General features: G+C 38.6%; 1 protein-coding gene and 1 long non-coding RNA gene across 10 annotated transcripts; one reads left to right on the top strand and one right to left on the bottom strand.

The window, feature by feature from the left end:
- Positions 1–757: 757 nt before the first annotated feature.
- ZFP30 (ZFP30 zinc finger protein) lies at positions 758–20,662 on the bottom strand. Of its 9 annotated transcripts, none has more exons than XM_014848783.3 (6): positions 20,523–20,662; positions 19,902–19,973; positions 12,382–12,465; positions 10,498–10,624; positions 9,459–9,557; positions 758–3,606 (listed from the first exon to the last, which is right to left on the bottom strand). In XM_014848783.3, the coding sequence occupies exons 3-6, from the start codon at positions 12,430–12,432 to the stop codon at positions 2,258–2,260; spliced, it is 1,626 nt and encodes a 541-aa protein (XP_014704269.1). In that variant the 5' UTR covers positions 12,433–12,465; positions 19,902–19,973; positions 20,523–20,662; the 3' UTR covers positions 758–2,257. The 9 variants fall into 9 exon arrangements, with proteins under 9 accessions (XP_014704269.1, XP_014704268.1, XP_014704267.1 ...); XM_014848782.3 differs by having other exon boundaries at positions 9,459–9,554; XM_014848781.3 differs by having other exon boundaries at positions 20,462–20,601.
- Positions 20,663–20,667: 5 nt separating this feature from the next.
- Positions 20,668–24,253, top strand: LOC106836145 (uncharacterized). The gene is made up of 3 exons (XR_006520407.2): positions 20,668–20,772; positions 22,758–22,791; positions 23,888–24,253. It is a non-coding gene; the product is annotated as an uncharacterized lncRNA (long non-coding RNA).
- Positions 24,254–27,569: the final 3,316 nt, after the last annotated feature.

The raw sequence follows: 27,569 nt of genomic DNA, 5'->3' as shown, positions 1-27,569 counted from the left end.
ACACAGGGTACTTTTTACGAAGGAAAAAGAAACAGCATAACTCAGGGTAGAAATAAGAAGTCTTCAATAGAAACACTCACATTGGGTTCTGCACTTTGTAATGATGTAATCCACTGAACATCACAGCTTCCCAAACACAGCACAGAAACGCTGTGAGAAATTGAGATACACTCTTCTTTTTTTAGAACTGTCTTCGAAAACCTCACAATTTACACCATTTTAATTTTAACTAGCCATATTTCAATTCTCAATAGCTCAATACTGAGTACTCAACAGGTGATCAGCAATGATCTTAGACAATGCAGGCCTATTCTATTAACTTCCACATTTAGGTTAACAAGTGTTTTTACTCATTCTTTAAAAATATTAAGTACAATGAGCCAGATACTATAATAGATCTTGGAATCGGTGAACTAGATAAAATCTAGACCCTCAATCTTAATTTCCCAAGTACATTATAGCATATTTAATATCCCAGTGTGTAAGCTTTGGCAACATCCACAAGTTTTGATATCTAGCCATTTTTAAAAATCATTTGGTTCAAACTGGTTATAATATAACTCCAGTTAATTTTACCTTTAAAAGAATATTAGGGAAAATGTCAAACACATAAAAGTAGAGGAAAAAGCAAAAACAAAATAAACAAAAACTATCTACCCAAGACTGACCTTACTATCATTTTGACAAACTTAAGTTATTCATCTTCACTTTTCTTTTACACAAGCATTTTAAAGGAAATTCCAGATATCATATCATCTTATGTGTATAAACATAATTTATCTTTAACAGACATTTTTACATAACTACAATGCTATTATCACACCTAAGAAAAACAAGTGAAAAAAATTGTTTTTTATTGAGGTAACTTTGGTTTATAACATTATATAAATTTCAGTTGTACACATTTTCAACTTCTACATAGACTACATTGTGTTCACCACCAAGAGTCTAGTTGCCATCCGTCACCATACACATGTGCCCCTTTACCCCTTTTACCCTCCCCCCACCCTCTTCCCCTCTGGTAACCATCAACCTGTTCTCCACGTCTATGTGTTTATATTCCACGAGTGAAATCAGTGTCTTTCTCCATCTGACCTATTTTGCTTAGCATGATACCCTCAAAGTCCATCCATGTTGTTGCAAATGACAAGACATCATCTTTCTTAATGGCTGAGTAGTATTCCATTATGTGTGTGTGTGTGTGTGTGACACACACACACACCACATCTTCTTTATCCCTTCATCCACTGATGAGCACTTAGGTTGCTTCCAAGTCTTGGCTATTATACATGATGCTGCAACGAACATAGGGGTGCAAGTATCTTTTCAAATTAGTCAAAAACATAGCTTCTTAATATTATCTAATACTGTCAGTATTGTCATGAAAATGTCTTTTTTACATTTGTTCAACTTGTGAACCACTCATTCATTGCATTTGATTGATACGTCTCTAAGAGTTCCACCTCCCTTTTTTCAAGGCCATTTTATTGGTTGAGAAGGGTTATTCCTAGTATAATTACTCATATTTTAGATTTAATTGCTTCTTCTTGTGTCATGTAATTTGTTCTTCTGTCCCCTGAATTTTCTCTAAACTGGAAGTTAGATCTTGATGCTTGATTTGATCCAGGTTCAATATTTTTTGCAAGATGTGTATATCATTGTATTTCGTTAAGGAGGCACAAAATGTTTGTCCTATTTTTGATGAGGTTAAAATTGACCAGAGTTCAGATGCTGTTGACCTGACTATTCACTATGGTCTTATCAGCCTTTCAGTTAATGGTCTTAAAATCTACTGAGAATCATGCCTAGATCCACTATTTCATTATGCACTGCAAAATTCTCTAATAGAGAATTTTACTCCATTGACTTCTAGTTGCCCTGAAATACAGTTTATACAGGAAATGCAGGCTAAATGTCTTTTCTTTCCTTTTATGTATCAATTTTCAGAGTTAGGGCCCTGGCAACCTTCATAGGTATACCAAACAGACAGTAGAGATGGTAACAGGTAAGATCACAAGCTTTCCCACACTCACCCCTGTAAGTTTCTTCCTAGATGAATTTCCTCAAGTTTAACACAACTTGAATGGTGATGAAAGGCTTCTACGTACTCGTTAAATTAACATATTTTTTCTTTAAAATATCTTATGTTAAATTAGTTGTGAGCATGAAGCAAGAGAGATTCCTACATTCAAAAACTTTTCCACTAGAATTTATTTTCTAATGCTCATTAATACAAAATTCACAGTGGAAGGCTTTCTTATTTAGTTACATTATGAACTCGTTGATGGTAAGTAAGGTGTGAATGTTGTCTAAAGGCCTTCTGACATTCCTTACATGTGTATGGTTTTTCACCAGAATGAATTCTCTGATGCTGAATAAGTGATGAATGAAGTCTAAAGGCCTTTCCACATTCCTTACAGTCATAGGGTTTCTCACCAGTATGAATACTCTGATGTTGAGTAAGTTGTGAGAATAGCCTAAAAGTCTTCTCACATTCCTTACATTTATAAGGTTTCTCACCAAAATGAATACTCTGATGTTGAGTAAGTTGTGAGAACAATCTAAAGGCCTTCCCACATTCCTTACAATCGTAGGGTTTCTCTCCAATATGAATACCCTTATGTGAAATAAGTTCTGAGTAACGCCGAAAGAACTTCTGACATTCCTTACATTCATAAGGTTTCTCACCAGTATGAATTCTCTGATGGAGAGTTAGATGATAGCCACGACTAAAGGTCTTCCCACATTCCTTACAATCATAGGGTTTCTCACCAGTATGAATTCTCTGATGGAGAGTAAGTTGTTGCCGCACTCTAAAGGCCTTCCCACATTCCTTACATTCATAGGGTTTTTCACCAGTATGAAGTTTGTGATGTACTCTAAGGCCTGTACTACACAGAAAAGCCTGCCCACATTCCTTACATTCATAGCACTTCTCGGCAATATTAAGTCTCTGATGTCGAGTAAGGTGTGCATACTGTCTAAAGGTCTTCCCACATTCCTTACATTCGTAGGGTTTCTCACCAGTATGAATCCTTTGATGGAGATTAAGTTGTCCTCGCACTCTAAAGGCCTTCCCACATTCCTTACATCCATAGGGCTTCTCACCTACATGAATTCTCTGATGTACACGAAGATCTGCGCCACATGTAAAGATCTTTCCACATTTTTTACATTCAAGGAGTTTGTCAGAAGTATGAATTCTCTGATGTCGACTAAGGTGGGCACACTGTCTAAAGGCTTTTCCACAATCTTTACATTCATACGGTTTCTCACCAGTATGAATTCTCTGATGGAAAGTAAGTTGTTGGCGTACTCTAAAAGCCTTCCCACAGTCCCCACATTCATGGGGTTTCTCTTTATTATGAATTCTCTGATATAAAGTAAGTGATGTGAGTTTTCTGTAAGTGGGCATTTTTTCAGAGTTGGTTTTTTTCACTTGCCTGCAATATCCCTTTTGAGGACTCTCTTGTCCCTCAAACTTTCTATATTCACAATCCTTTCTGAAAAAGGAGTCTTTAAGGCCGCAACTTCGAATTCTTTCCATTATGTCCCACGGAGATAAATTCATTTCACACTTTTTAGTGTCATATCTGGAGTCCAAATCTGAAAAACAAAGTAAACACATGCTATTTTCTTATTGTTCAAAAAGTAAACAATCAAATTACTTTATAATAAGAAAAAAACACAATAGAATATAAAGCCCAGTTGAAGAAAATGGACTAAAAAACTCTAAAATAATCAAGTAATTTGAAAAAGCTAAGGGGGAAAAGAAAACGATGAGTTAAAACCAGATATTCGGCTGCAGATCAAAGTTTGAGAATCTCTACTTAAATTTTTTTAATGGTTTCTCTTTTCAATTAGAATAAAGCACAAACACCTTACCATGAATAATGAGGCCTTTATTTACCATAAGTTATCATCTCAAGCCACTATCCCCCTTGCTCCCTATATCCCTCAGTTTCCTCTTTCAGCTCCTGGCATATGTCACAATCTTTCCATTTCTTAGAGCTCTTCACTGGCTATTAAATCTCCCAGGAATGCTGACTCGGGTTTTCCACACTGTTGGATTCTTTCACCCTTTAGGTATGTTAAGTATCAGAAAAACTATCCATGCTGACTTCATCTAATTTATATCCTTTATTTTCTATCCCAGTAACTTGTTTCTTGCTTAACACTGTTTTCAATTTTGTTGTTACATATTCATTAATTTTTCCCAGGTTTTATTCTCTTTATTTTCTTACCTTAAATCGCCCCAAGAGAAGAAACAATCTTTCACTGATTATTGAATAACAAACCCATAGCATATAGTAACTGTTAGTTATTAAATTTCCATAATTAGTTAACAGGTATTGCACGTTGCCTTGCCTCCAGTCTTATACCTTACTACATTGATTTTGTGTCACTTTTTCATCGCTTCCTGTAGAGATGGGAAACAAAAGCACATCTAAGCTATCTCAGTCAAATGTGTAAATGAAAAAATGGTGATTTCTTTACATCTGATCACCTTTCCAATTGCCTATTTTCACTTGCAGATATCTCCACTACAGCTCATTTTCTACTTTGCACAGTCATGAGTAAACTTTGTTTTCACAACTAAGGTAATGAGAGATTCTACTTATTTATTTTCATTTGAGTTTATAGCACTATACACATCTACGTTACAAATACTCAACCTGTTTTATTCCTTCATACTCTTTCCTATATTCTCTCTAAAGTCCTCAGGGCTGATGCCATTTGGGTACTTCCTAGAGAGTACTTATAGTAATTTTTCAGGCATAACAACAGGTTTATACCATAGTAACATTCTAATAAAATTCTGAGAAGAGATGTTTTTCTCAATGCATATTTTATCAACATTTTTGCAATAGTTCAATACTTTTCCAAAAAAAAGGTATTTTTAAAAACCTGTAATACAGCAACATTATTTTTAATATGCCCAAACTGGAAAGAATCCAAGTGTTCATCAACAGAAAAATGGCTAAGTAAATTATGATATATTGATACAACACAATACTGCACAGCAATGAAAATTAATAATCTACAAGTACATGCAACAACATGGATCAATTTTACCAACATAACAGTGGGTAAACAAAGCCAGACATAAAACAACATATACTGTATGATTCCCTCTTTATAAAGCTTGAAAACAGTAAAACCAATCTATCTAGTTGTTAAAAATCAGGACAGTGGTTAACTTTGGTGGTGAGGAATGACTGGAAGGAGTTACGAGGGAGCTTCTGATAGCTCAGTAAAGCTCTATTTCTGAATCTGTGTAATTAGATGGGTGTGATCAGTTTTTGAAAATTCTGAGAGCTGCATATTTGTGATTTCTATATCTTTTGTATACATTTATATTCCAATAAGTTTACTTTAAAAACAATACACTAAAAAGACATTAAAAGGCTACAATGAGGGCCAGCCCTGATGGCCTATTGGCAGGTTTGACGGGTTCAACCCGGACCCGTGGCCGAGTGGTTGAGTTTGCACACTCTGTTTCGGTGGCCCAGGGTTTCACCAGTTTGAATCCTGGGCATGGACATGGCACCAGTCATCAAGCCATGCTGAGGTGGCATCCCACATGCCACAACTAAAAGGACCCACAACTAAAAATACACAACTATGGACTGGGGGGCTTTGGGAGAAAAAGGAAAAATAAAATCTTTTAAAAAAAAAATGTTTGGCAGGTTCCACTTCAGCGGACAGAGTTCAGTACCTGGGCTCAGAACCACACAACTCATCTGTCGGTAGCCATGCTGTGGTGGTAGCTCACACAGAAGAACTAGAAGGACTTACAACTAGAATGAATATACAACTATGTACTGGGACTTTCAGGAGGAGACAAAAAGGCAACAATGATTTAAACAGTGTGGGTAAAATGTAAGCACAGACAGGTAAATGAATGGCACCGAAAATACTGCTAAGAAATCTGTGTGTGTCTTCCTCCCTCCCTCTCTCCCTGTCTGTCTGTCTGTCTCTATCTCCTCACTCAAGAAAGCAATACAAAACTATGGCAATTTCATAAGAATTTTTGGGAAAAAGTCAATTTAAGACCTCATTAAGAAAAACAAAGATATCAATGATATATAAAATGACCGGTTATTAGCTAAATAGTCATAACAGTAGTAAATAGTAGCCAGCTATAAAGGTATGACAAATGTTATAAGATGGTAATTTCAAAGGAGTTACTTGCAAATTAAAAATTAAAAACCAGTAATCTAAAAGGAAACTCAAATATCAAAATAAAAGGCCAAAACATTTGTAAGAAAAATGAGAACAAGTGTTCAAAGCATAAAACCCCACATAACTTGGCATAAGAAACATTAAACCATGGAAAAAGTAATGTAATACAGGAAATGAGCAGACAATGCACAAACTGTAAGTGTAAACAAACTTAGGACAAAATGTCCATTATTCACACACAAAAAGCTAAGTAGAACAAGTTCTGAAACTTATTCAATAAATTTTGAAGGTTTCCATTAAAAAACAAACAAAACATTCCCAGGGTAGATACAGTGAACTTGAGACTCTTATATATGGCCCCCCCCCCCCCACTTAAGTGACATGCCAGATTAAGACAGACCGTGGCGTGTTGAACATTCTCATCTAGACTACTCTGTAGCATAAACAGTTGAGCTGTAACCTTACAATTTCTGTAAACAAAAAGCTAACCACATGTTCCCAAATTTGTTTATACCAGTTCTTATCCCTGCAAACAACTGAAAGACAACCATTCTATGAAAACTAAGTTGATTGTTTTGCAAGTACTGGTTATAGATGCACAGTGAACTGTTGTCGAAGTAGGTATGGGTGAGAAAATAGTAAAGACTGATGGGAAACATAAAAATTCAAGGCTTCTGTACTCAGATTGCTTTTGTATATATTTATATTTCAATCAGTTTACTTTAGGTATCTTTAGGTTCTTGTTCTATTTTAAATAAATTAAAACTGGAAATAATAGCCAATGCAATTATATGGGCAATTTAATCAAGAAAGAATTTGCTGGACCTACACTGAAACAAAAGGCCAAAACTAAACATCAAAAGACTGGCGTATGGTGGGAAATTTTAATGTTTCAACTTTTTATATATATGTAAAATATTTAACTATTTAAAATTAATAAACCAAATACTAGTTTGGATTCTACTGAATCAAAGGGCTTTACTCTAGTAAACAATGCTAATATGAAAGCAAAACATTAGCTGATTTCAGATCAATATAAAAGGAGAAACGTTATTTCTATTTACAGGGTATCAGCTTTAAAAAGGAAACGAGCAAATAACTTGTCATAAAATTAATTTATTTCCTGAGGTATGATGTCTTTCATCACCTTTTTTTTGCCAATATAAGGTGATATGGGATACAGAATATGACAGGCAGTTTTAGTCACATTAACATCAGGGTTAATGTATCAAGAGATCTACAAATGTTAAAACCCTATGACCACAGAATTGTACTTCCAAGAATCAATACTAATCAAATACGGAATAATCCATACTGAATTCCAATGAAATACTGAATAATCCTCATATTCTGCTGATAGTCTTACTGCTTATTTCCCCAAGAAATCAGAACCAGTTGAAAGAGAAATATGTATTCTCCCCTTCACCCTATTATCCCACCAACCTGTAGCCGAATCCTTATCATACGCATGACTTTCCTTCATAAATTGGCTCCTACTCCTTCCCATCTACTGAAAATCATTGTTTACAAAATTATCCTCTCTCTACTCCATCAATTTTCCTCTCGTTGAAATCATTCCCTTCAGCCTATAAACATGTTCTAATACCTCACACTTAAAGTATATTCTCTGTACCTCATGTGTGTTTTTATGAAAAAATCCCTCCAAAGAGTTGTGTATACTTATTTTCACCACTGCTTCAACCGTTATTTTCTTTTTATCTCCCAATAAATTTAAAGTGAAACAAAACTTTATTACAGAGCATTTCTAACATACACAAAAATAGAACAGTATAATAAATGTCCATATTTCTATGACCTGGCCTCAACAACCATCAACCTATGCCCAATCCTGGCCTATGCACACTCTAATTCACTCTCCTCACATTATTTGAAACAAATCCCATATATTATTTTCTGTAGTTATTTCAGGATTTATCTCTAGAAGTATTTTTAGAAAACAATCATAATACCATTAGCCAAACCTAAAAAATGAAAATTATTTAAGATCATCAAAAATCAGTGTTCACACTTGTCTCATATGTAAAATCTTACACAATTTAAAAATAGCAATTGATCCGAAGTCCATGGAGTACAACCAGTTGACATGTCTCTTACATCTCTTTTAATCTATAGGTTCTCTTGCTTTTAATTTCCCTTGCAATTTATTTGTTGAAGAAACTATTTTTGACCCTGTAGCACTTCCCATATTCTGAATTTTCCTGACTAGATTCCCAAGGTGTAGAAGAACATGTCCCTCTATCTTCTTCCCATAAACTGGTAGTTGGCTTTAGAAGCTTGATTTTAGGACTCAGGACCAATTTTGTTGGCAAAGTTACTTCATAGGTGATATTGTGCCCTTTCATTAGAAGAAAGAGATTGTCTGACTGTCTCCATTTCTTTGATGCAATCAGCATTAATGTTCAATGTCTAGATCCAATAGTCCATTATGGGTTCCAAAATGGTAATATTCTAATTCTATCATTCTTCATTTATTCACTGAATAAATTTTTATTTTTTATTTTATTAAGAAAAATCACTCCTCCGTCTACTACCTATTGGTACAGTTCTTATAAGGAAGGCAGGATCAACGCCTCTTTTTCTTTTAAATTTATGTTTTCACAATAAGTTCTCTAGTAGTTTCCAATGGTGAACAATTTGCTAGCAGTCTCATTAAGAATTTATGAAATTAAGCATATTTTATGTGTTGCAACACATTGCAGTTATGTGTATAGATGCTCAAATGGTTCCATCTTTGACCAGTTGGAGCCTTTTCCAAATGGTTTTTCTTTCCTGACCACCCTATCTAAACTTACCCCATTCACCTATCATAATTCTCCATATTCTTACTCTACTCACTTTTCTTCATAATACTCATCTACTTCATGACATTTGGTAGTCCATTTGCTTTGTTTGTTACTGTATGACTTCTCTACTACAAAGTGAAATCCATGAAAAAATGGCAATGAAGAAATATATACATAATAGGCAAAATATGAAAGATGAAGTAGAAAAGAATTAGATCCAACATACAAAGAAAATGGTTGTCATTAGGGAAGAAAGCTTTCCTTCACTGAAATGAGAGGGAAATATGAGAGTGAAGAAACAAGCGATTGGTGGAAGTATAGAGGAAATTTCTTGGGTGGCTCAGGCTGAAATCCAAGTTTTCTTCCCAGCTTTTAGGTCTTTTCTTCCAATGGGTGTGTTTCCTTCCCAACCAGCAGAGCGGCACCATGCCATAACAGCTTACCTCTGCCTGACTGGCACTTACTCACCTAGACTCCATCTTTTCTCCTCATCCCTCAGAACCATCCAGGGTTCTTTCCCTTGCTCTAAGAGGGTAATCACATCTGGCTTAGAACTGGACCATCCTGCTTGAAAAAACATAATGGAACATAATAAAGAAAGAACCTACTTGATTAAGCCTTCAGAACAAAGAAAAGTAATGGGATTGACAAACATTCATATTAGAATTACTTTAGGATCACAAGGAATAACAAGAACAGAGAGGTAGAAACATCATTTTATTTTCACTTAAACTCATACAGGCTCTGTCTCTTGAGAGGAAGAAATGATTGAGAGCACTGGTTTCAAACCCTGCCTCTGTCCCTCAGGTTACTAAGGCCTCAGTTTTCTCAGTTGTGAAAAGGGGATAATAAAAATATCTACCCACAGGATTGCAGTGAGGTTTGATGTAACAAATCTAAGTGCTCAAATGAATGCCTAGTACCTAGTAAGAACTATACATGTTAATTAGGTAGTATTTTAAAAATATTTTTCTAAGAGGAAAATAGTTTCTTGCCAGGATGTTCATCCAATGCTAAATGCAAAGTTCATGTATTTTCAACATTTAATCATAAATCAATTAAAAGATTAATATGTCTGTGGTAGTAAATTGAATGTGCCCTCTTGAGTTTTAATGAACTGTTGATTCAACCCAGTATCACATACACTGTATAAGTTTGTATGTAGAGCTAGACACCTTGGTCTTCCTACTCACAATGCAGGTGAGTTAACAGATAGGAGACCATCTACAGCAGTATGAAACCAGATTTCTCTGACAACAGTTTTCCTATGATTGTCTAAGAATTTATATCCTGCTGTCGTTTAAGAGAAATGATTACACAAAAGGCAAAGGAAGATGTAAAAGTCACTGAATTATGGGGGAAGCTGAAGGGACAATTCAACACCTTAAAAGATGAAGGTGCCTATTCCCAAACTACAAGGCAGATAGATATTCAGCTAGTCTGTAGAAAGACAGTCCTGAAATTCAGTCCTGTGAATTTCTAAATTATTTGACACAAACAAGCTTACCCAGTGACACCAAGTTGTTATAGTTCTCTAATATCACATCTCTGTACAAATTCCTCTGATACGGTTTCAGGCATTCCCACTCTTCCTGAGAAAAGTCTACAGCTACATCTCTGAACATCACCAAACCCTGAAAGGACAAATCCATCTATTATTTGTAAAATTATTTATTTCCATACAGGGTCAATATTTTAGAGCTTTGCATGCCACATATGGTCTCTGTTGCATATCCTTCCCCTTTCCCTTCCTTTTTTAAACAATTCTTTCAAAACATAATTAGTTCATAGACTATACAAAAACAGGCAATGGGTCAAATTTGGCTCACAATCTGTAGTTTGCCCACCACTGCTACAGACAAAACTTCCTATGTACTGTGGGATACCTAATTTTATTTCCAGATACATTCAAGTAATTAATCAGAATTTCTCAATTAACTGAATAGTGTTCATAAGAACACTGCTTGCAATAAGGGTAAAAAAAACTCTTAATAAATGTGATTTACTCTACCTTCTTTTCCTTTAAGGATTTGAAAAAAAATAATTGATGGAATTTTTCCCCCAAATGAACCATAAAACTTCTATTTTTTAAAAAGCAGAGTTTTGGGCCACCCAGTGGCGCAGCGGTTAAGTGCGCATGTTCCACTTTGGCGGCCCGGGGTTTGTTGGTTCGGATCCCAGGTGTGGACATGGCACCGCTTGGCAAAAAGCCATGCTGTGGTAGGCGTCCCACATATAAAGTAGAGGAAGATGGGCATGGATGTTAGCTGAGGACCAGTCTTCCTCAGCAAAAAGAGGAGAATTGGCAGCAGTTAGCTCAGGGTTAATCTTCCTCAAAAAAAAAAAGTAGAGTTTGCACAAAATTAGTTTCTTCCAGACCCAACTTCAACATTATGTTGTATCATTAGCATTTTTCCTTATAATAACCAAATCCTTTCAGTGAATATTTTTAATTCACTATACAATAGTCCATTTTATAGATTTGTTAGACTTAATAGTGATTATACTTAGACATTTAAAATATATTTTAATTATATTAAAATATACTTAATATACATTTTAAGTATATTAAATTTAATATTAACTTATTAATAAATTTATTTTAAATACATTTTTAAAAATATTTTTAATTATATTTAGAATTTAGGTTACACAAAATCTCTAAAGCTACAACGTCCAATATGCTAGCTTAGACACATGTAGTTATTTGAATCGTGGCTAATCTAAATTTAGATGTGCTGTAAGTATAAAATATGCACCACATATTGAAGACTTTAGAAAGAAAAAAAGAATATAAAATATCTCAATAATTTTTTATTGATTACACGGAAATGATAATATTTTGGCTATACTGGGTTAAACAAAACATTAAAATTAATTGCATTTTTTTAATGTGACTACTAAAAAGTTTAAGATTACAATTGCCTTGCATATAATTCTATACTTTTTATGAGACTGACATGCTGCCTACTAAGAAGGCACTAATTCAATACTTTTTATGTGACTACCAGAAAACGTAGAACTACATATGGAGCTCGCATTATAATTCTTTTGGACAGTGCTGCTCAAAACGTGTTCTCCAGTCCTGAGAGTCTCAAATCTACTATCTCCCTTTAAAGACTTCATTTCTGCTTTATTTCTACTCTAGACAAAGACTGAACACAGAGGAGACACTGAATAATTTGGTCAATTCACATATGGATACAGATGGAGAAGAGAGGGGCACACAGGATGGGCCCAGGATGCCTGGCTCCATCCCTTACTAGCATGGGAGAGACTGGCAAGACGCTGTCAGATGGGGCTGTTAGGAAGTTTCAGGATAACTAATGAGAACGTTCACATCACCTGAAAAACATTACAGCATTTCAAATAGAGAGAAACACCAACTTACGTGAGCCATGATTTTAGAGTTATAAGAATTGGTCAGTTTTCCTCGAGTCATTTACTGGAGAAACAGAGTCCACAGAAGCCAGAGCTGGGGGAAGAAAGTGAAGCCATGAGAATAAAATGGCCTCAGAGCTCCCAAATTTTAAAAACTCACACTACTTCTCCATTCCTACACGCAACACCCCTCCATCCCCCAACACAAAGACTAGTTATGAGAGATAAGAGGTAGTTCAGACAAATACATGTCTTCCCCCAAACCACAGGGAAATCAGTTGTATAAGGATGGACACAGAGCAGAGACTCTCCTGCATGGAAGCACATGTCCAGACACTTTAGCAGGAGGGCTTTCAGTCAGTCCCCCAGCCCAGGGAGGCTGATCTGAATCTGAGAATGGGCTGAATGGGCTGTCCAGACCCGTCCTGAGCAGATCCATCTCCCTCCATTCCCACCTTTCACAGCTGAGAAAGTGGCTACATCATCTAAACTAGAACTTCCTTCTAAAACTCAGGAACCTGGCCGGCCTCCCTCAACCTCAAGACAGAAAACAGTATAGGCAAGAAATTCCCAAACCTTGCTGCACATTAGGATCACCTGCAGATCTTTAAAATATAACTGATGCCTGGCTCCCATGCCCCAAATATTCTGATTTAATTAGTATAGCATGTGACCTCAGAATAGGAATTTTTTAAAACCTCAGATTTTACAAAACCTACCCCAGGTGATCATAACAGGGAACCAAGTTTGGTAATCAAACTATATGCACCAGAATCACCTGGAGGGCTTATTAAAACACAGTTTGCAGGGTCCCAGTCCTAGAGTTTGGCACTTAGTAGGTTTGGGGTTGGGCTTGAGAAGTTGCATTTCTATTCCCAAGATACTCATGCCGCTGGTCCAAATGCCACAAAGTCAGAACCACTTGCATAGACCATGCCCAGTGGTCTTTATCATGGCAAAACCATTCTTGCACACTGGGATCCCTTCCTGTAGGCTGAACTACCATTCCCAGAATTGTCAGAGCTCACCATTCACCATTTTCCTGTTTAGAATCATCAATATTACCTGCATGGTCTCATTTACCAACACATCACTCTTGGTACCCAGGCAGAGGAAAAGAGAATTTGGGAAACTTGAGCATGGATAATTCTCTAGAAAGTAAAAAATAACTCCCTAGTTAAAACTATGTAGTAACCAAGGAGTTGCATATTAAAGGAACTGGATTAGCAGATTTGAAAAATTGACAAACCTCGTATTACTAAGATTGTGGGGAACTGGACACTCATGGTATGATGCAGAAAAAATGAAAAGATGTGTGAAATGTGTTTAGAATGGAACAAAAAAGCCAGAAAAACACTAAATATCTGGGGCCAGCCCTGTGGCTCAGTGGTTAAGTTTCCACACTCTACTTTGGTGGCCCAGGGTTTGCCAGGTTAGAACTGTGGCGGCATCCCACATAGAAGAACTAGAATGACTTACAACTAGGATATACAACTATGTACTGAAACTGTGGAGAGGAAAAAGAAAAATAAGAGGAAGACTGGCAACAGATGTTAGCTCAGGGCCAATCTTCAACACACACAAAAAAGGTGTGCTTTAAAAACAAAACTAAATAGCCTACAACAAAGTTAAATACATTATTGTGCATTCATACAATGGAAAACTAAAGCTCCACTAAAAAAGAAGGTGAAATTCTTATCTGATGTCATGGAGAGATGGTCACTATATATTGTTGGGAGAAGATAGGTTAGAAAATAGTATTGTAGTATGATTGTATTTTTGGCAGGAAAACTACATACATGTACATACATATATATGTATTTGCATAAAATAGGCTGTGAATGGGCTTGGAATAAAATTTTGTTGTTATCTCTACTTGATGGTAGCCCTGGTGATCTTTATTTTGTTCTTCTCTGGAGTCTCTTACTTATTTAATTAGAAATTTAAAAGTTTGTATCAATCAATGTGATACACTACACTAACAAAATGAGGAATAAAAACCACATGATCATCTCAATAGATGCAGAGAAAGCATTTGACAAACGAACATCCATTTATGATAAAAAAAAAACTCAATAAAATGGGTATAGAGGGAAATACCTCAACAGAATAAATATGACATATATGACAAACCCACAGCCAACATCATACTCAATGGAGAAAACTGAAAGCCATCCCTCTGAGAACAGGAACAAAACTAGTGTGCCCACTATCACCACTCTTATGCAACTAGTACTGGAGGTTTTGCAATAAGGCAAGAAAAAGAAAAAAAAGAAATCCAAACATGCAATGAAGAAGTGAAACTCTCACTGTTTGCAGATGATGTGATTTTATACATAAAAAACCCTAAAGGATCCATTGGAAAACTAATAGAAATAATCAACAACTACAGTAAAATTGCAGGGTACAAACAAAAATCAGTTGCATTTCTATACTCTAATGATGAACTAACAGAAAGAGAATTCAAGAATATGATCCTATTTACAACTGCAACAAAGAATAAAATATCTAGAATAAATTTCACCAAGGAGGTGAAAGACCTGTACAATGAAAACTGTAAGACATTATTGAAAGAAATAGATGATGACATAAAAACATGGAAAGATATTCCAGGCACATGGATAGGAAGAGTAAATAATAGTTAAAATTTCCATACTACCTAAAGCAATCTACAGATTCAATGCAATCCCAATCAGAATCCCAATCACATTCTTCACGGAAATAGAACAAAGAATCCTAAAATTCATATGGGGCAACAAGACACTCTGAATAGCTAAAGCAATCCTGAGAACAAAGAACAAAGCTGGAGGCATCACAATCCCTGACTTCAAAATAGACTACAAAACTATAGGAAATAAAACAGCATGGTAGGGGTACAAAAACAGCCACACAGATCAATGGAAGAGAATTGAAAGCCCAGAAATAAAACCACACATCTACGGATAGCTGATCTTCAACAAAGGAGCCAAGAATATACAATGGAGAAAGGAAAGTCTCTTCGATAAATGGTGATGGGAAAACTGAACAGCCACATGCAAAAGAATGAAAATAGACCATTATCTTTAGCCATACATAAAAATTAACTCAAAATGGATTAAAGACTTGAAGGTAAGATGTGAAACCATAAAACTCCTAGAAGAAAATATAGGCAGTACACTCTTTGACATCAGTCTTAGGAAGATCTTCAAATACCATGTCTACTCAGACAAGGGAAACAAAAGAAAAAATAAACAAGTGGGACTTCATCAGACTAAAAAGCTTCTGCAAGGCAAAGGAAACCAGGAAGAAAACAAAGACAACCCACCAACTGGGAGAAAATATTTGCAAATCATATATCCAACAAGGGGTTGATCTCCAAAATATATAAAGAACTCACACAACTCAACACCAAAAAAACAAACAACCCAATCAAAAAATGGGCAGAGGATCTCAACAGGCATTTTTCCGAAGAGGATACACAGATGAGCAAGAGGCACATGAAAAGACGTTCAACATCACTAATCAAGGAAATGCAAATCCAAACTACCCTAAGATATCACCTCACATCTGTTAGAATGGCTATAATCACCAAGACAAAAAAACAACAAATGTTGGAGAAGATGTGGAGAAAAGGGAACCCTCATCCACTGCCGGTGGGAATGCAAGCTGGTAAAGCCTCTATGGAAAACAGGATGATGATTTCTCAAAACTATTAAAAAGAGAAATACCATATGACCCAGCTATGTTATAAACTATTATCACCTCAATAAAATAAAATAAAAAATTTTAAATTTGTATCACTTATACTTGGACATAAATTAAAAACTGATCTGCAAGGATTATCACTAAAAGCCCCAACAGTTCCATCCCTGTTACCTTTTCCCCCATTTTCCAAATCTAGATGCAACAAATTTTACCTCTTTTAGCTACTACTTTTGGTATTTAAACTCCATACATTTAAAAAACATGCTAACATTGCTTCTTCTGAATTTTTAGTTTCATTATCTATTGACTTCCTACAACAGAAGGCATAGTTTTAGCTATCTTTTACCCACCCACCTCCCACCCCACATACGCATAGTTGCAGTCTCTCTATCCTTCCAATATGGATTTCTTCTATTTCAGGGGACATGAATATTCAGTTTCTGTTATTATGACCATGTAAATACCATTACCAACTGAGCTATGTAGTATCCTCAGATTATTTTGCCTTCCTTGCACAAGCTGTCTTCTTCTCTGAGGTTAAAATAATTTTGCTTTTTGTAAGCTTAGTTTTCTAGGAAATTATCACTAATTCATTTCTCAAACTCCCACTCAAATGAAAGATCAGGAGTATGAAGCTTCTGGCATAAAAGAGCAGAGCTATCTATTTCATTCTCTAGGCATCCTTCAGAAATTCAGCCAAATACTTCAGTGTCACCTGTACCCCAGCTGACAAAAGTCAATGCTGTATTCCTAAAAATTCCTATCTCTGAAATCCCACAAGACCCTGAAGTGAAAAGCTGGTTAAATAACAGGACCTAGAAAGCCTGTCGAAGGAATTGCTTAGGCAGTTTTGAACATCACTGCCCAGTAACTATTTCTTAAATAATTTATAAAACATCCATAAAATGGAATACTAAAGTAATCATTAAATGCTAAGTTTCAGAAAACAGTTAAAATGGAAAATATTCAAGAAATACTGAAAGAAAAAAAACAAAGTTTACAAAATATGTAATACGATTAGATTTTTAAAATCACAAAGCGAAACAGACATGAATAGATGAAAAAATCTCAATATTTCAATTGAGATTTTTAAAATTAATTTTAAATTATAATTAAGTCTCTCAATTTAATTGCCATCTCTGTCTTAAGAATTATAAATACTCGAAGATTTCTCAAACCAGAAGGGGATCGCTGAGACTTCATTTTTCTCCATGCATTCATGCAGATATGATAAAATCCATGATAGCACGAATTCCTCTTTTAATCTAAGAAGCAGAGGTCTTGATTTCTTTTAAATTCTCAATTAGTGTTATCCTATTATTCAGAAATAAAACCATATACAAAAACACATATCCTTGGGGCCGGCCCAGTGGCTGAGAGGTTAAGTTTGCATGCTCCACTTCAGTGGCCCAGGGTTTCCCGGGTTCGGATCCTGGGCGCGGACAGGGCACCGCTCATCAAGCCATGCTGAGCAGGCATCCCACATGCCACAACTAAAAATACACAACTATGTACTGGGGGACTTTGGGGAGAAAAAGGAAAAAATAAAATCTTTTTTTTTTTTTTTGAGGAAGAGCAGCCCTGAGCCAACATCCGTGCCCATCTTCCTATACTTTATATGTAGGACGCCTACCACAGCATGGCTTGCCAAACGGTGCCATGTCCGCACCCGGGATCCGAACCAGCGAACCCCGGGCCACCGAGAAGCAGAACGTGCGCACTTAACCGCTGTGCCACTGGGCCAGCCCCTAAAATCTTAAAAAAACTCAAAAAAAATTCCCACATATCCTTGTAGCAATATTTTGGGAAAATATGCTCAAATACTAATAGTGATTATTTCTGAATGTTGGGACCATGCATAATTTTAATTTTCTTCTTTCTTGGGTTTCTAAATATTTCACAAGCCTGAATTAACTCCATCATGAAAAATATTTTTACAAAAAGCTATTGCCATTAAAAAGATTTTTTTAATGAGTTGGGAGAATGGGGTACCTTACAGTCATCAAGAAAATTATGATTAAATAGACCTGCATATGTGGTAACAACAGGGAAATCAATGTGACTGAAAACATAATTCCTATCACTTCTTGAATACCGTATCTCATCAGCCCCCAAGATCCTTCTGTGAAGGATCACAACGCTGGTTCACAGCATTTGCAAAGTGCTTAAGAGACAGCATGAACAGCAGACAGAAAAGAAATCCTTATTTCACAGCAGCTGCTCAAAACTTTGAGCTTACCCCTTCTAAGCTCCAATGAACAGCCAACTATTAAATCCTTGCAAAATATCTTATAAATCCTTATCTTAGTGTTCAAGATAAATATTTAACAATTTCTTAAAAATCTTTATTCACAACACTTCTCAATTTTACATTATATACTACTTTTTTGTTATGACTAATTCTTTATAAACGTAATTTTTATTATCGTATAACATTCCATCACACGGATGGAGTGTGAGTTACTTAACCATTTCCATATTGCTGGATACTAATTTTGTAAAAGATTGTCCCAAAAGTCATTTGCAGTTATTCCAGACTTTCATTCTAGACCAGTCAGAATCAATCTTGTTGGGTCTTACCTAACTGGTAATATCATGAAATGATAGAGTTCCTCCCCCTCAAATTACCCATTGACAAATATATACAACAATTCTGTATATAATCTTAAAAGATTTGTTTTCCTGAAAATCCATAAACAGAGTCCAAAGACTTCATGTTAAGAATCCCTCTTCTGGTCCACTTGAGCGTCTGATTCATTTTCCTGCCTGCAAGCACGCATCATAATTACCTTCACATTTTCATTACCCTTGGGAATATGGAAAGCTGACAGGGAATCAGAGCCATCATTTAACAGCAATGGCTAATGTTAATTAAGCACTTCTTTAATGTGCCAGGTACTCTTCTAACAGCTTACAGATATTAATTAAAACAACCTGTGCGGAATATACTATTATAACTCTGATCTTACAGACAAAGAAACTGTGACACAGAAAGATTGCCCAAACTCACTCAGACTTAAGTGGCAGTCAGTATTCCAACCCTAATCTAGATTCAAAATTCTTAACCACTACATACACCTCTCTCGGTCTATCCAAAGACATACCTCAAACAAACTCATCCTACAAACTTGCAGTTATAAGAATGAATATAGTTCTGAAGACCTAACGTACAACATGGTTACTATAGATAATAACAATGTATCATATATTTGAAATTTGCTAAGAAAGTAGATTTAAGTATTCTCACCACAAAAAAAAGGGTAACTATGGGAGGTGATGGATATGTTAATTAGTCTGATTGTGGTAATCACTCCATTCCTCACTGTATACATATATCAAAACATCATGTTGTAGACCTTAAACATAAACAACTTTTTCTTTGTCAAAAACAAAAACTCATGCTACCAAACCTCTAACCACATCTGGCTGGCACCCAAAATCTCTTCATGGGTTCCGTTGGAAAAAAATCCCCACTCCTACTCTGGAACCAGTAAAGATATCTAAAGCCTAAACTACTCCTTAACAAATCGCGGTGGAAAACAAGGCATGAACATGAACTTCCAGCAGGACTACTTCCGTCATCAGAATCCTCAGGAAAACCAGCGCTCACAGAGCAACTGCACACGCAGTAGCACACGATGAACTGCAGAACTGCATTCAGTCGGCGCTAGAACGGGAATCTATTAACTAGGTCCCCCGCCATTTACTAGGTAGGGAAATCCTAAAGCCCAAGTCAGTGAGTAGACCATTCTTAAGCAGGGCAGTCGAAGGGAAAAAAAGAAAAAAAGTCTGGCGTCGTGAAAATCAAACGCATTTCACAGAAACAAAGCAGCAGCACAAACTCACAGAGGACGCGGCCTTCAGAGGCGCAGCGGCGACTCGCTTCCCTTCAATGGCCTTCTCCGCAGACAGGGGGCGCTGGGGAAGGAAACAGGGGTCAGTACACCCCAGGCTTCTCTCGACTCTGTCAGAACCCATCCTCCACGCCCCCTTGCCCCTCGCTACCCACCACAGGCCTGCACAAATAAAACCGAGAGGGAGATGGGAGCGGTCACCCAAGTCCGCGTTCGCTGTTTTGGGTCCGCAACTGCCCACCCCCGGGGCGGCCCACCGCGTCGTCTTCTGTCCAGCGGGTGCCCCCGAATGGAGGCCCAGGGCTCTGCAGGGGACCTTCATTCTGGGCCTCCACCTCCGACTTCCCCCCTCGGGCCTCTCTCTACAGCCGGGCCTCGGAGGTGGAGGTGAGGGCGGAGGGCCGCCGGACCTCAGGCTCTCGCCCCGCAGAACAGGCCGCGCCCAAGCCGAAGCCCGCGCGGTCCGGGCCCACGGACTGCAAACCCTCCCTCCGGGGGCAGCGCATAGCGGCCTGAGGTCCCAAGACCCACCCCCGGGCCGGTCTGCAGAACCTGGCTCGCCCTGCGCTCGTTTCCTTCGGAAAAGCAGCAACCACAACCGAACCCGGCTCACCGCACTCAGACCGCGCCTTGCTCCGAAGACCGCCCCCGACTCCTGAGGTCCGCGGCGCCGGGGTTCCGGAGAGCGCCCGCCGCGGTCCCGAGTGCGCAGGCGTGCAGGGGGCGGGGGCAAGTGCCTCGGCTCCTCTGGAAGGGCTCTGAGGGGCGGTGGGGCCTGATTCCGGCCGGCCCACCGAGCAGAGAGGCAGGGTTCCGGAAGGGCCGGGATGTGTCCAGTTCCTGAGGCCTGCGAAGGTGACCCCGTGAGTGACCGGTGCTATCGAGGACAATCCGGGCCTGCTCCTCTGTTGGAACTATAGTCCAAAATCACAACAGCTGTATATTGCGACTTTCTCATTGGGTTCTTGGCTCTGCGTTTAGGCAGCGAGCCCCGCCCCCAGAAGCCGAGCACTGAGGCTCCTGGGAGTTGCTCTTTCTGCCCGGAGTGCGCAGGCGCGCGGATCGGGGGCGAGCACCCGGCTCTTCAGCGGGCGGAGGGGGCGCTGGGGGCCGTGTCCGCGGAAGGCTGGGCGGTGGGGAGGGGAAAGCAGGGCCTGTAGGAAGAGGTTGGAGCCGGGAGCCCGGGTTGGCCCTGGTGTCCGGATCTTTAAGCTTGTGACCGTGGCCCCGTGATACCCCAGTGCCGCGAGCGTGGTCTGTGTGGCGTTTGCTGAGGACCTGGCGTGATGCCCCGTGTGCCAGTGTGTGATGGCGTCCGGGCTTGTGTTTCCGTGCGTGGAGCTGTTTGCTGCCTGTGTGCCATTCTCTGGGTGCGGGACTGGGGTGGCGCCAGAGAGAAGGTTGAGGGGGATTATGTCCGACTCTGACACCAGGTTCAGGGGTCTCTGGTTTGTGGCTTCCTTTGTAAAGTGGCTGAGATTGTATCTGTGAAGGTGGCTGTGCCTTGAAGGAAACCAGATATGTCACCGCGAAATATGCCTCTGACAAAAATTCTGAGCTGAAGGCAATTTAGAAGTGTAGAGGAGAAAGACAATTCCTCTACACACTCTAAGTCCTTCTGGCTGGGCTACGGTTTAAATTGACATGAGACAAAATAACAGGAAAAAATCAAAGCTTCATAACATGTCTATGTGGGAGAAACCCAGGAAAGCTGAGTAACTTGCCAGAATGGCAGAGGCTGTTCCCTTAAATACTGTCTTCAGCTGAAGAGAGGGGAGGGTGTTGGGCTGAGTGGTTTGGAGCTTCAAAGGGGAGGAAGGCAATTCACACGGAGATGGAAATGTAAATAAGCCAACTGCAGACAATGTGACATGAGAGACACGTTGTACATGACATTACAGTTACGGTATTAACTCCTTCCTGGAGCAGGCCATTGTATTTTAAATTCTTTTAGGCAGTTGTGGGGGAGGTCAAAGTTTCTTTCAGTCTTTTGTTCTTGAAAATAATCAAGTCAAAGAGACATTTTGGGGTGGCCAAGTCTGATCCCCCACAGAAGCGTCAAAGGCAGGAAAAGCTCTCTGTACCCTCCTCCACTTTTGACTAAAGGCAGGATATAAATTCTCCTTTACTGGAGACCGATGAGGATCAAGGCTGCCCCAGGAAGAGAAGCCCAAGGTGACCTGCCCTACATACCGATCTATATCATCCTCTGGGAAGCATAAGATGTCCTGACCTGATCCTTATCTAAAGTTATAGGACCACCCAATAACAAGACCCCACCTGCACTGATACCATTTTAATGACTTTTTTACATAATCTTTCCATTGTCTTTTAAAGAGATAACTGGCATACCTATGCCTTAAATTTAGCCCTACCCTCAACCCAAGTCTGCAGCTCTTCACTGCCCCATGGGTTCTGTCCCCATGCCTACAGCTCTTCACTACCCATGGGTCCTGTCCCCATGCTACTCCAGGCTATTCTCTGAATAAAAGAGCACTACTGCTAGACCTTGAGAGTCCAAGAAATCTTTCTTTCCACTCCTCAGCTCGCCGAGCCCGCATCAGAGACAACTTTAGATTCTTTAGCTTGTGGGTGGCACCTAAGGAATCTGCAAATAAATGTTAGTCCATTAGCTTCCTCCCACGGTTTGTCACCTTTGGAAACCTAAAACTGCTTTTCTTTACTGTATCATTTCTCTACAAATTTATTGTTCCTTTGTTGAAGTTGCAATATAACCTGGAGTTGTAAGCCATCGTTTTGTGTTACTCTTCTTAGCGTTTCTCCCATATGACATGCAAACATAGGTTAATAAATTGTATTTCTCCTGTTAATCTGTTTTTTTACTCAGGAGCCCCAGCTGAGAACCTTTAAGATGGATACAGGTAAAGTTTTTCCTCCCCTGCAGCCTTGTTGTGTGTTATTTCTGGGATGGTTTTGATAGGCCAGCACTTCTGGTTCTTGCTTTGCATGGGCACTGTGTTACTGGGTGTTGGGATTTTGATGATCCGCACCTTGGCCATTCAGTGTGCTCTTGGGAATGTGGTGCTATGGCAGGTGAGTAAAATACTTAGGGCACAAAAAACGTTAGAAAGGAGGTGGTGCTGATGATACAGGCTCAATACAAGGTTGACATAAGGGAAGCCATGTTGTAGCAAAGAAACCATATTGTAACTTTTAATGACCTCTGACTAACTAACCCAGACATGCTCTGTAGATTTTATGGCCCCTCCCAGCTGCCATAACTTGATAACTTTGTTCTCTTGAGTTCCTTAGGAATGTGATGACCCCCGGGCAAAGAGTCTGTGCTGACAGACATCATCAATGACAACTGAAAGATCAGGGTGTAGGGCGTTGCTCCTGTCTCTGATGCGTATCCAGTAAAACAAAAGACTATCAGGAACTGGGACCAGATGTCTGCCCCACCTGGAGATGAGATGGAGGCCCCACTGGGATTAGATTTATTTTTCAGGGACTTAAAATTTGGGTTGTCTATACTTCTTATCCTTCTGGTCGGATACTTGATTATGAAATGTGCCTTTCGATGTTGTTCCAAAACTGTTGAGCAAAGTACAAATATTCTAATAATACAAAATGTCAACCTGAAACCAGGAACAAAAGAATATTTCCAAATGAGAACTAAACAGGTTCATTCCTCTAACCCAGATCTATGCCCCAATTCAACAGGAAGTAGCTAGATCGGTAGTCGCCCTGAATCCCTCAAGAATGAGGAATGACCTAAGAATAGGAAAGATTGAAACCAGCGAACAGTTAGCTATTGATGATTAAGTAGCTAGTAATTAAAGTTTTTTTTCCTTTTTGCAAACACTGATTTTAGCTTTTACTTGTTAACTTTAACATTTAACATTGTTAACTGTGCTGTTTAGGCAATATGCTGTCTGACTCCCACTAGGTTCCTATAGATAACATGTCCCTGGAGCCTGCGTCACTATGGTAATGGATATTTGAACTATTTTTCAGGAATTAGAACCCTTTGTCTCCTTCAGGCTGGTTGAGACCACCAGCCCATCAACTGGGCCCAGGCAGATGTCTGACAAGTGACCTTTTGACACCAAGAGGCTAAAAACTCCACCCTCAGATCATGCTAACACTGCCATTTTGTGAACATGCATCCTGTGAAGAGGCATGAAGCCTGACTACGCTTGCACAGATCATCAATTGCCTCACCTCTCCGCACCTCCAATCACCTCTCCACATATTAGACCACCTTGCCTCCTACCCCATAAATATCCTTGAGTTCCCATTTTTTGGGGAAGCAGCTTTAAGACTCATTCTCTCACTTCCTCACATGGATGCATTGTGATTAAAACCCTCTCTTTGCTGCCATCTCGTCCTCTTGGTGTTTGGCTTTACAGGTGGCAGGCAAAAACGAACCTGGTGCACCAACAGTAAGGTTATCATTATTATTTTTTCTTTTTGGGGCCGTCCCAGTGGATAGCGGTTAAGTGCACACGTTCCACTGCAGCGGCCCGGGGTTCGCCAGTTCGGATCCCGGGTGCAGACATGGCACTGCTTGGCAAGCCATGCTGTGGCAGGCGTCCCACATATAAAGGAGAGAAAGATGGGCATGGATGTTAGCTCGGGGCCAGGCTTCCTCAGCAAAAAGAGGAGGATTGGCAGCAGATATTAGCTCAGGGATAATCTTCCTCAAAAAAAAAAAAAAAAAGAAGAATGAAGTACTGATATGTGCTACAACATGGATAAGCCCTGGAAATGTCCTAAGTGAAAGAAGCCAATCATGAAAGATTTCATGATCTATGATTCCATTTATGTGAAATGTAGAGAACAGGCAAATCCATAGAGTCAGAAAGAAAATTAGTGGTTGTCTGGGGCTAGAGTTAGATAGGAGGAGCAGGAAAAGAGAATGATTATAATGTGTATGGGGTTTCTTCATTGGGTGTTGAAAAAGTTCTAAAATTAGATTGTGGTGGGCCAGCCCCGTGGTGCAGCAATTAAGTTCGCACATTCCACTTCTCGGCGGCCCAGGGTTCACTGGTTCAGATCCCGGGTGTGGACATGGCACTGCTTGGCAAAAGCCATGCTGTGGTAGGCATCCCATATATAAAGTAGAGGAAGATGAGCATGGATGTTAGCTCAGGGCCAGTCTTCCTCAGCAAAAAAGAGGAGGATTGGCAGGAGTTAGCTCAGGGCTAATATTCCTCAAAAAAAAAAAAAGATTGTGGTGATGCTTACTCAACTTTATGGGTATACTAAAAACTGTTAAATGAAAAAAAGACAGTCAATAGATGCCCAAACTGAAATGATAAAGATGTTAGAATTATCTCACAAGGATTTTAAAGCAGCCATCATAAAAATGCTTTAGTGAGCACAGAGAAACAAACTTGAAACAAAGAAAAAAACAGAAAGTCTCAGTAAAGAAATAGAAGATATAGGGGCCAGCCTGGTGGTGCAGTGGTTAACTTCACACTTCCACTTTGGCAGCCCAGGGTTCACTGGTTTGGATCCTGGGTGCAGACATGGCACCGCTTCACAAGCCATGCTGTGGCAGGTGTCCCACATAGAAAGTAGAGAAAAGTGGGCCTGGATGTTAGCTCAGGGCCAGTCTTCCTCAGTAAAAAGAGGAGGATTGGCAGCAGATGTTACCTCAGGGCTAATCTTCCTCAAAAAAAAAAAAAAGAAGAAGAAGATATAAAGAAGAACCCAATGGAAATTTTAGAACTGAAAAATGCAATCACCACATTTAGAAACTCAATGGATGGGCTCAACAGCAGAATGGAGGAGATAGGGAAGGGGGAAAATCAATGAACTTGAATACAGAACAATAGAGAATACTCAATCTGGACAACAGAGAGAAAACAAACTGAAGAAAAATAACAGAAATTCTGGAACTGAGAGACTATAATAAAAGATCTAACATTCTTATCTGCAGTGTCTTGGAAGGGAAGAGAAAAGGGAGGGGCTGAAAATGTACTCACAGTAATAATAGCTGAAAATGTCCTAAACTTGATAAAAAGGACATAAACCTGCAAACTCAAGAAGGTGAGAAAACCCCAAATAGGATAAGTAAATCCACACCAAGACACACCATAATCAAACTTCTGAAAATAAAAAACACACAAAAAATCTTGAAAGTAGCAATAAAAACAACACCTTACCTATAGTGGAAAAACAACTTGAATGACAGTAGATTTCTTATCAGAACCATAGAGACCAGTAAAAACATGTCACAACACTTTTTAGTGCTGAAATAACTGTCAACCAGAATCCTATATCCAAAGAAAATATCCTTAAGGAATGAAGGAGAAATCAAGACACTTTAAGGACAACTAAGACAATTTTTCACCAGCACATCTGCCCTAAAAAGACAGCAAAACAAAATTCTCTACACAAAAGGAAAATGACAAAAGAAGGAATCCTGGAATATGAGGAAGGAAGAAAGAACATGATAAACAAAAATATGGGTAAATACAATAGACTTTCCTTTTGCTCTTGAATTTTCTAAATTCTGTTTTATGGTTGAAGCAAAACTTAACAACACTGATATGGTTCCACATGTGTATAGAGGAAATATTCAATATAGTTATATTGTTCATGGAGAGGGTAAAGGAGTGTAAAAGGAGGTAAGGTTTCTACATTTCACTTCACTTGAAAGGTAACATGATGACACCAATAGGCTGTGATAAGTGATGTTTACATAAGGTCATGCCTAGGTCATCCACTAAAAAAGAAGCTACACAAGGAGATACACTCAAAAACACTATAAATAAATCAAAATGGAATTCTCAAATCTGTTCAAGTAACCCACCAGAAATCTGGGGGGGAACAACAGAGAAATTAAAAACAGAACAAGCAGAAAACACAAAGATAAAATGGAAAACTTAAGCTCTAACATAACTAATTACATTAAATGTAATAGGTCTAAATACCCATTGAAAGAGCTTGGAATAGTGCATTAGAAAACATACTACTATATACTGTCTATAGGAAACTTAAAATATAACAATATAGGTAGGTTGAAAGTTAAAAGGATGAAAAAAGATATATCACAGAAGCATTTTTTTTTAAAAAAAAGGAGAGGCTATGTTAATATCAGATAAAGTACACTTAAGAGCTCAGAAAATTATCAGAGAGTGCTATTATATAATGATAAAAAAAAGTCAATCCACCAGGAAGACATAGCAATCCTAAATGAGTATGCACCAAACAAAAAAGCTGCAAAATATGTGAAACAAAAACTGATAGAAGTTAAAGAAGAAACAGAAGAATTCACAATTATAGAGTAACTAGACAGAAAGTCAGCAAGAATATAGAACTCATCGGTACCATCAACCAAGAGGATCTAATTGACATTTATAGAACATTTGACCCAACAGCAGCAGAAAACACATTCATTTCAAATGTTCATGGAGCATATAGCAAGATAGACCATGTTCATGGTCATAAAATGAACTTCAACACATTTAAAAGACTTGGAATCATACAGAGTATGTTTCCTGGCCACAATGGAATCAAACTAAAAATCAATAACAGAAAGATAACAGGAAAATCTCCAAACACTTAGGGGCTGGCCCCGTGGCCGAGTGGTTAGGTTCGCGTGCTCCGCTGCAGGCGGCCCAGTGTTTCATTAGTTCGAATCCTGGGCGCGGACATGGCACTGCTCATCAGACCACGCTGAGGCAGC

This window comes from Equus asinus, chromosome 26 (genome assembly GCF_041296235.1).
Source record: "Equus asinus isolate D_3611 breed Donkey chromosome 26, EquAss-T2T_v2, whole genome shotgun sequence".
NCBI classification, from domain to species: Eukaryota; Metazoa; Chordata; class Mammalia; order Perissodactyla; family Equidae; genus Equus; species Equus asinus.
This window is presented reverse-complemented; position numbering and strand designations above follow the sequence as displayed.

Coding starts and splice junctions, on each gene's coding strand:
- ZFP30 (XM_014848783.3), bottom strand. CDS start 12,432: ATGACTCGAGGAAAACTGACCAATTCTTATAACTCTAAAATCATGGCT. Junction 10,625..12,381: donor ACTCTAAAATCATGGCTCAC/GTAAGTTGGTGT, acceptor TTGTCCTTTCAG/GGTTTGGTGATGTTCAGAGA. Junction 3,607..9,458: donor GGAGAAAAGATGGAGTCTAG/GTGAGTAAGTGC, acceptor TTTGTTTTTCAG/ATTTGGACTCCAGATATGAC.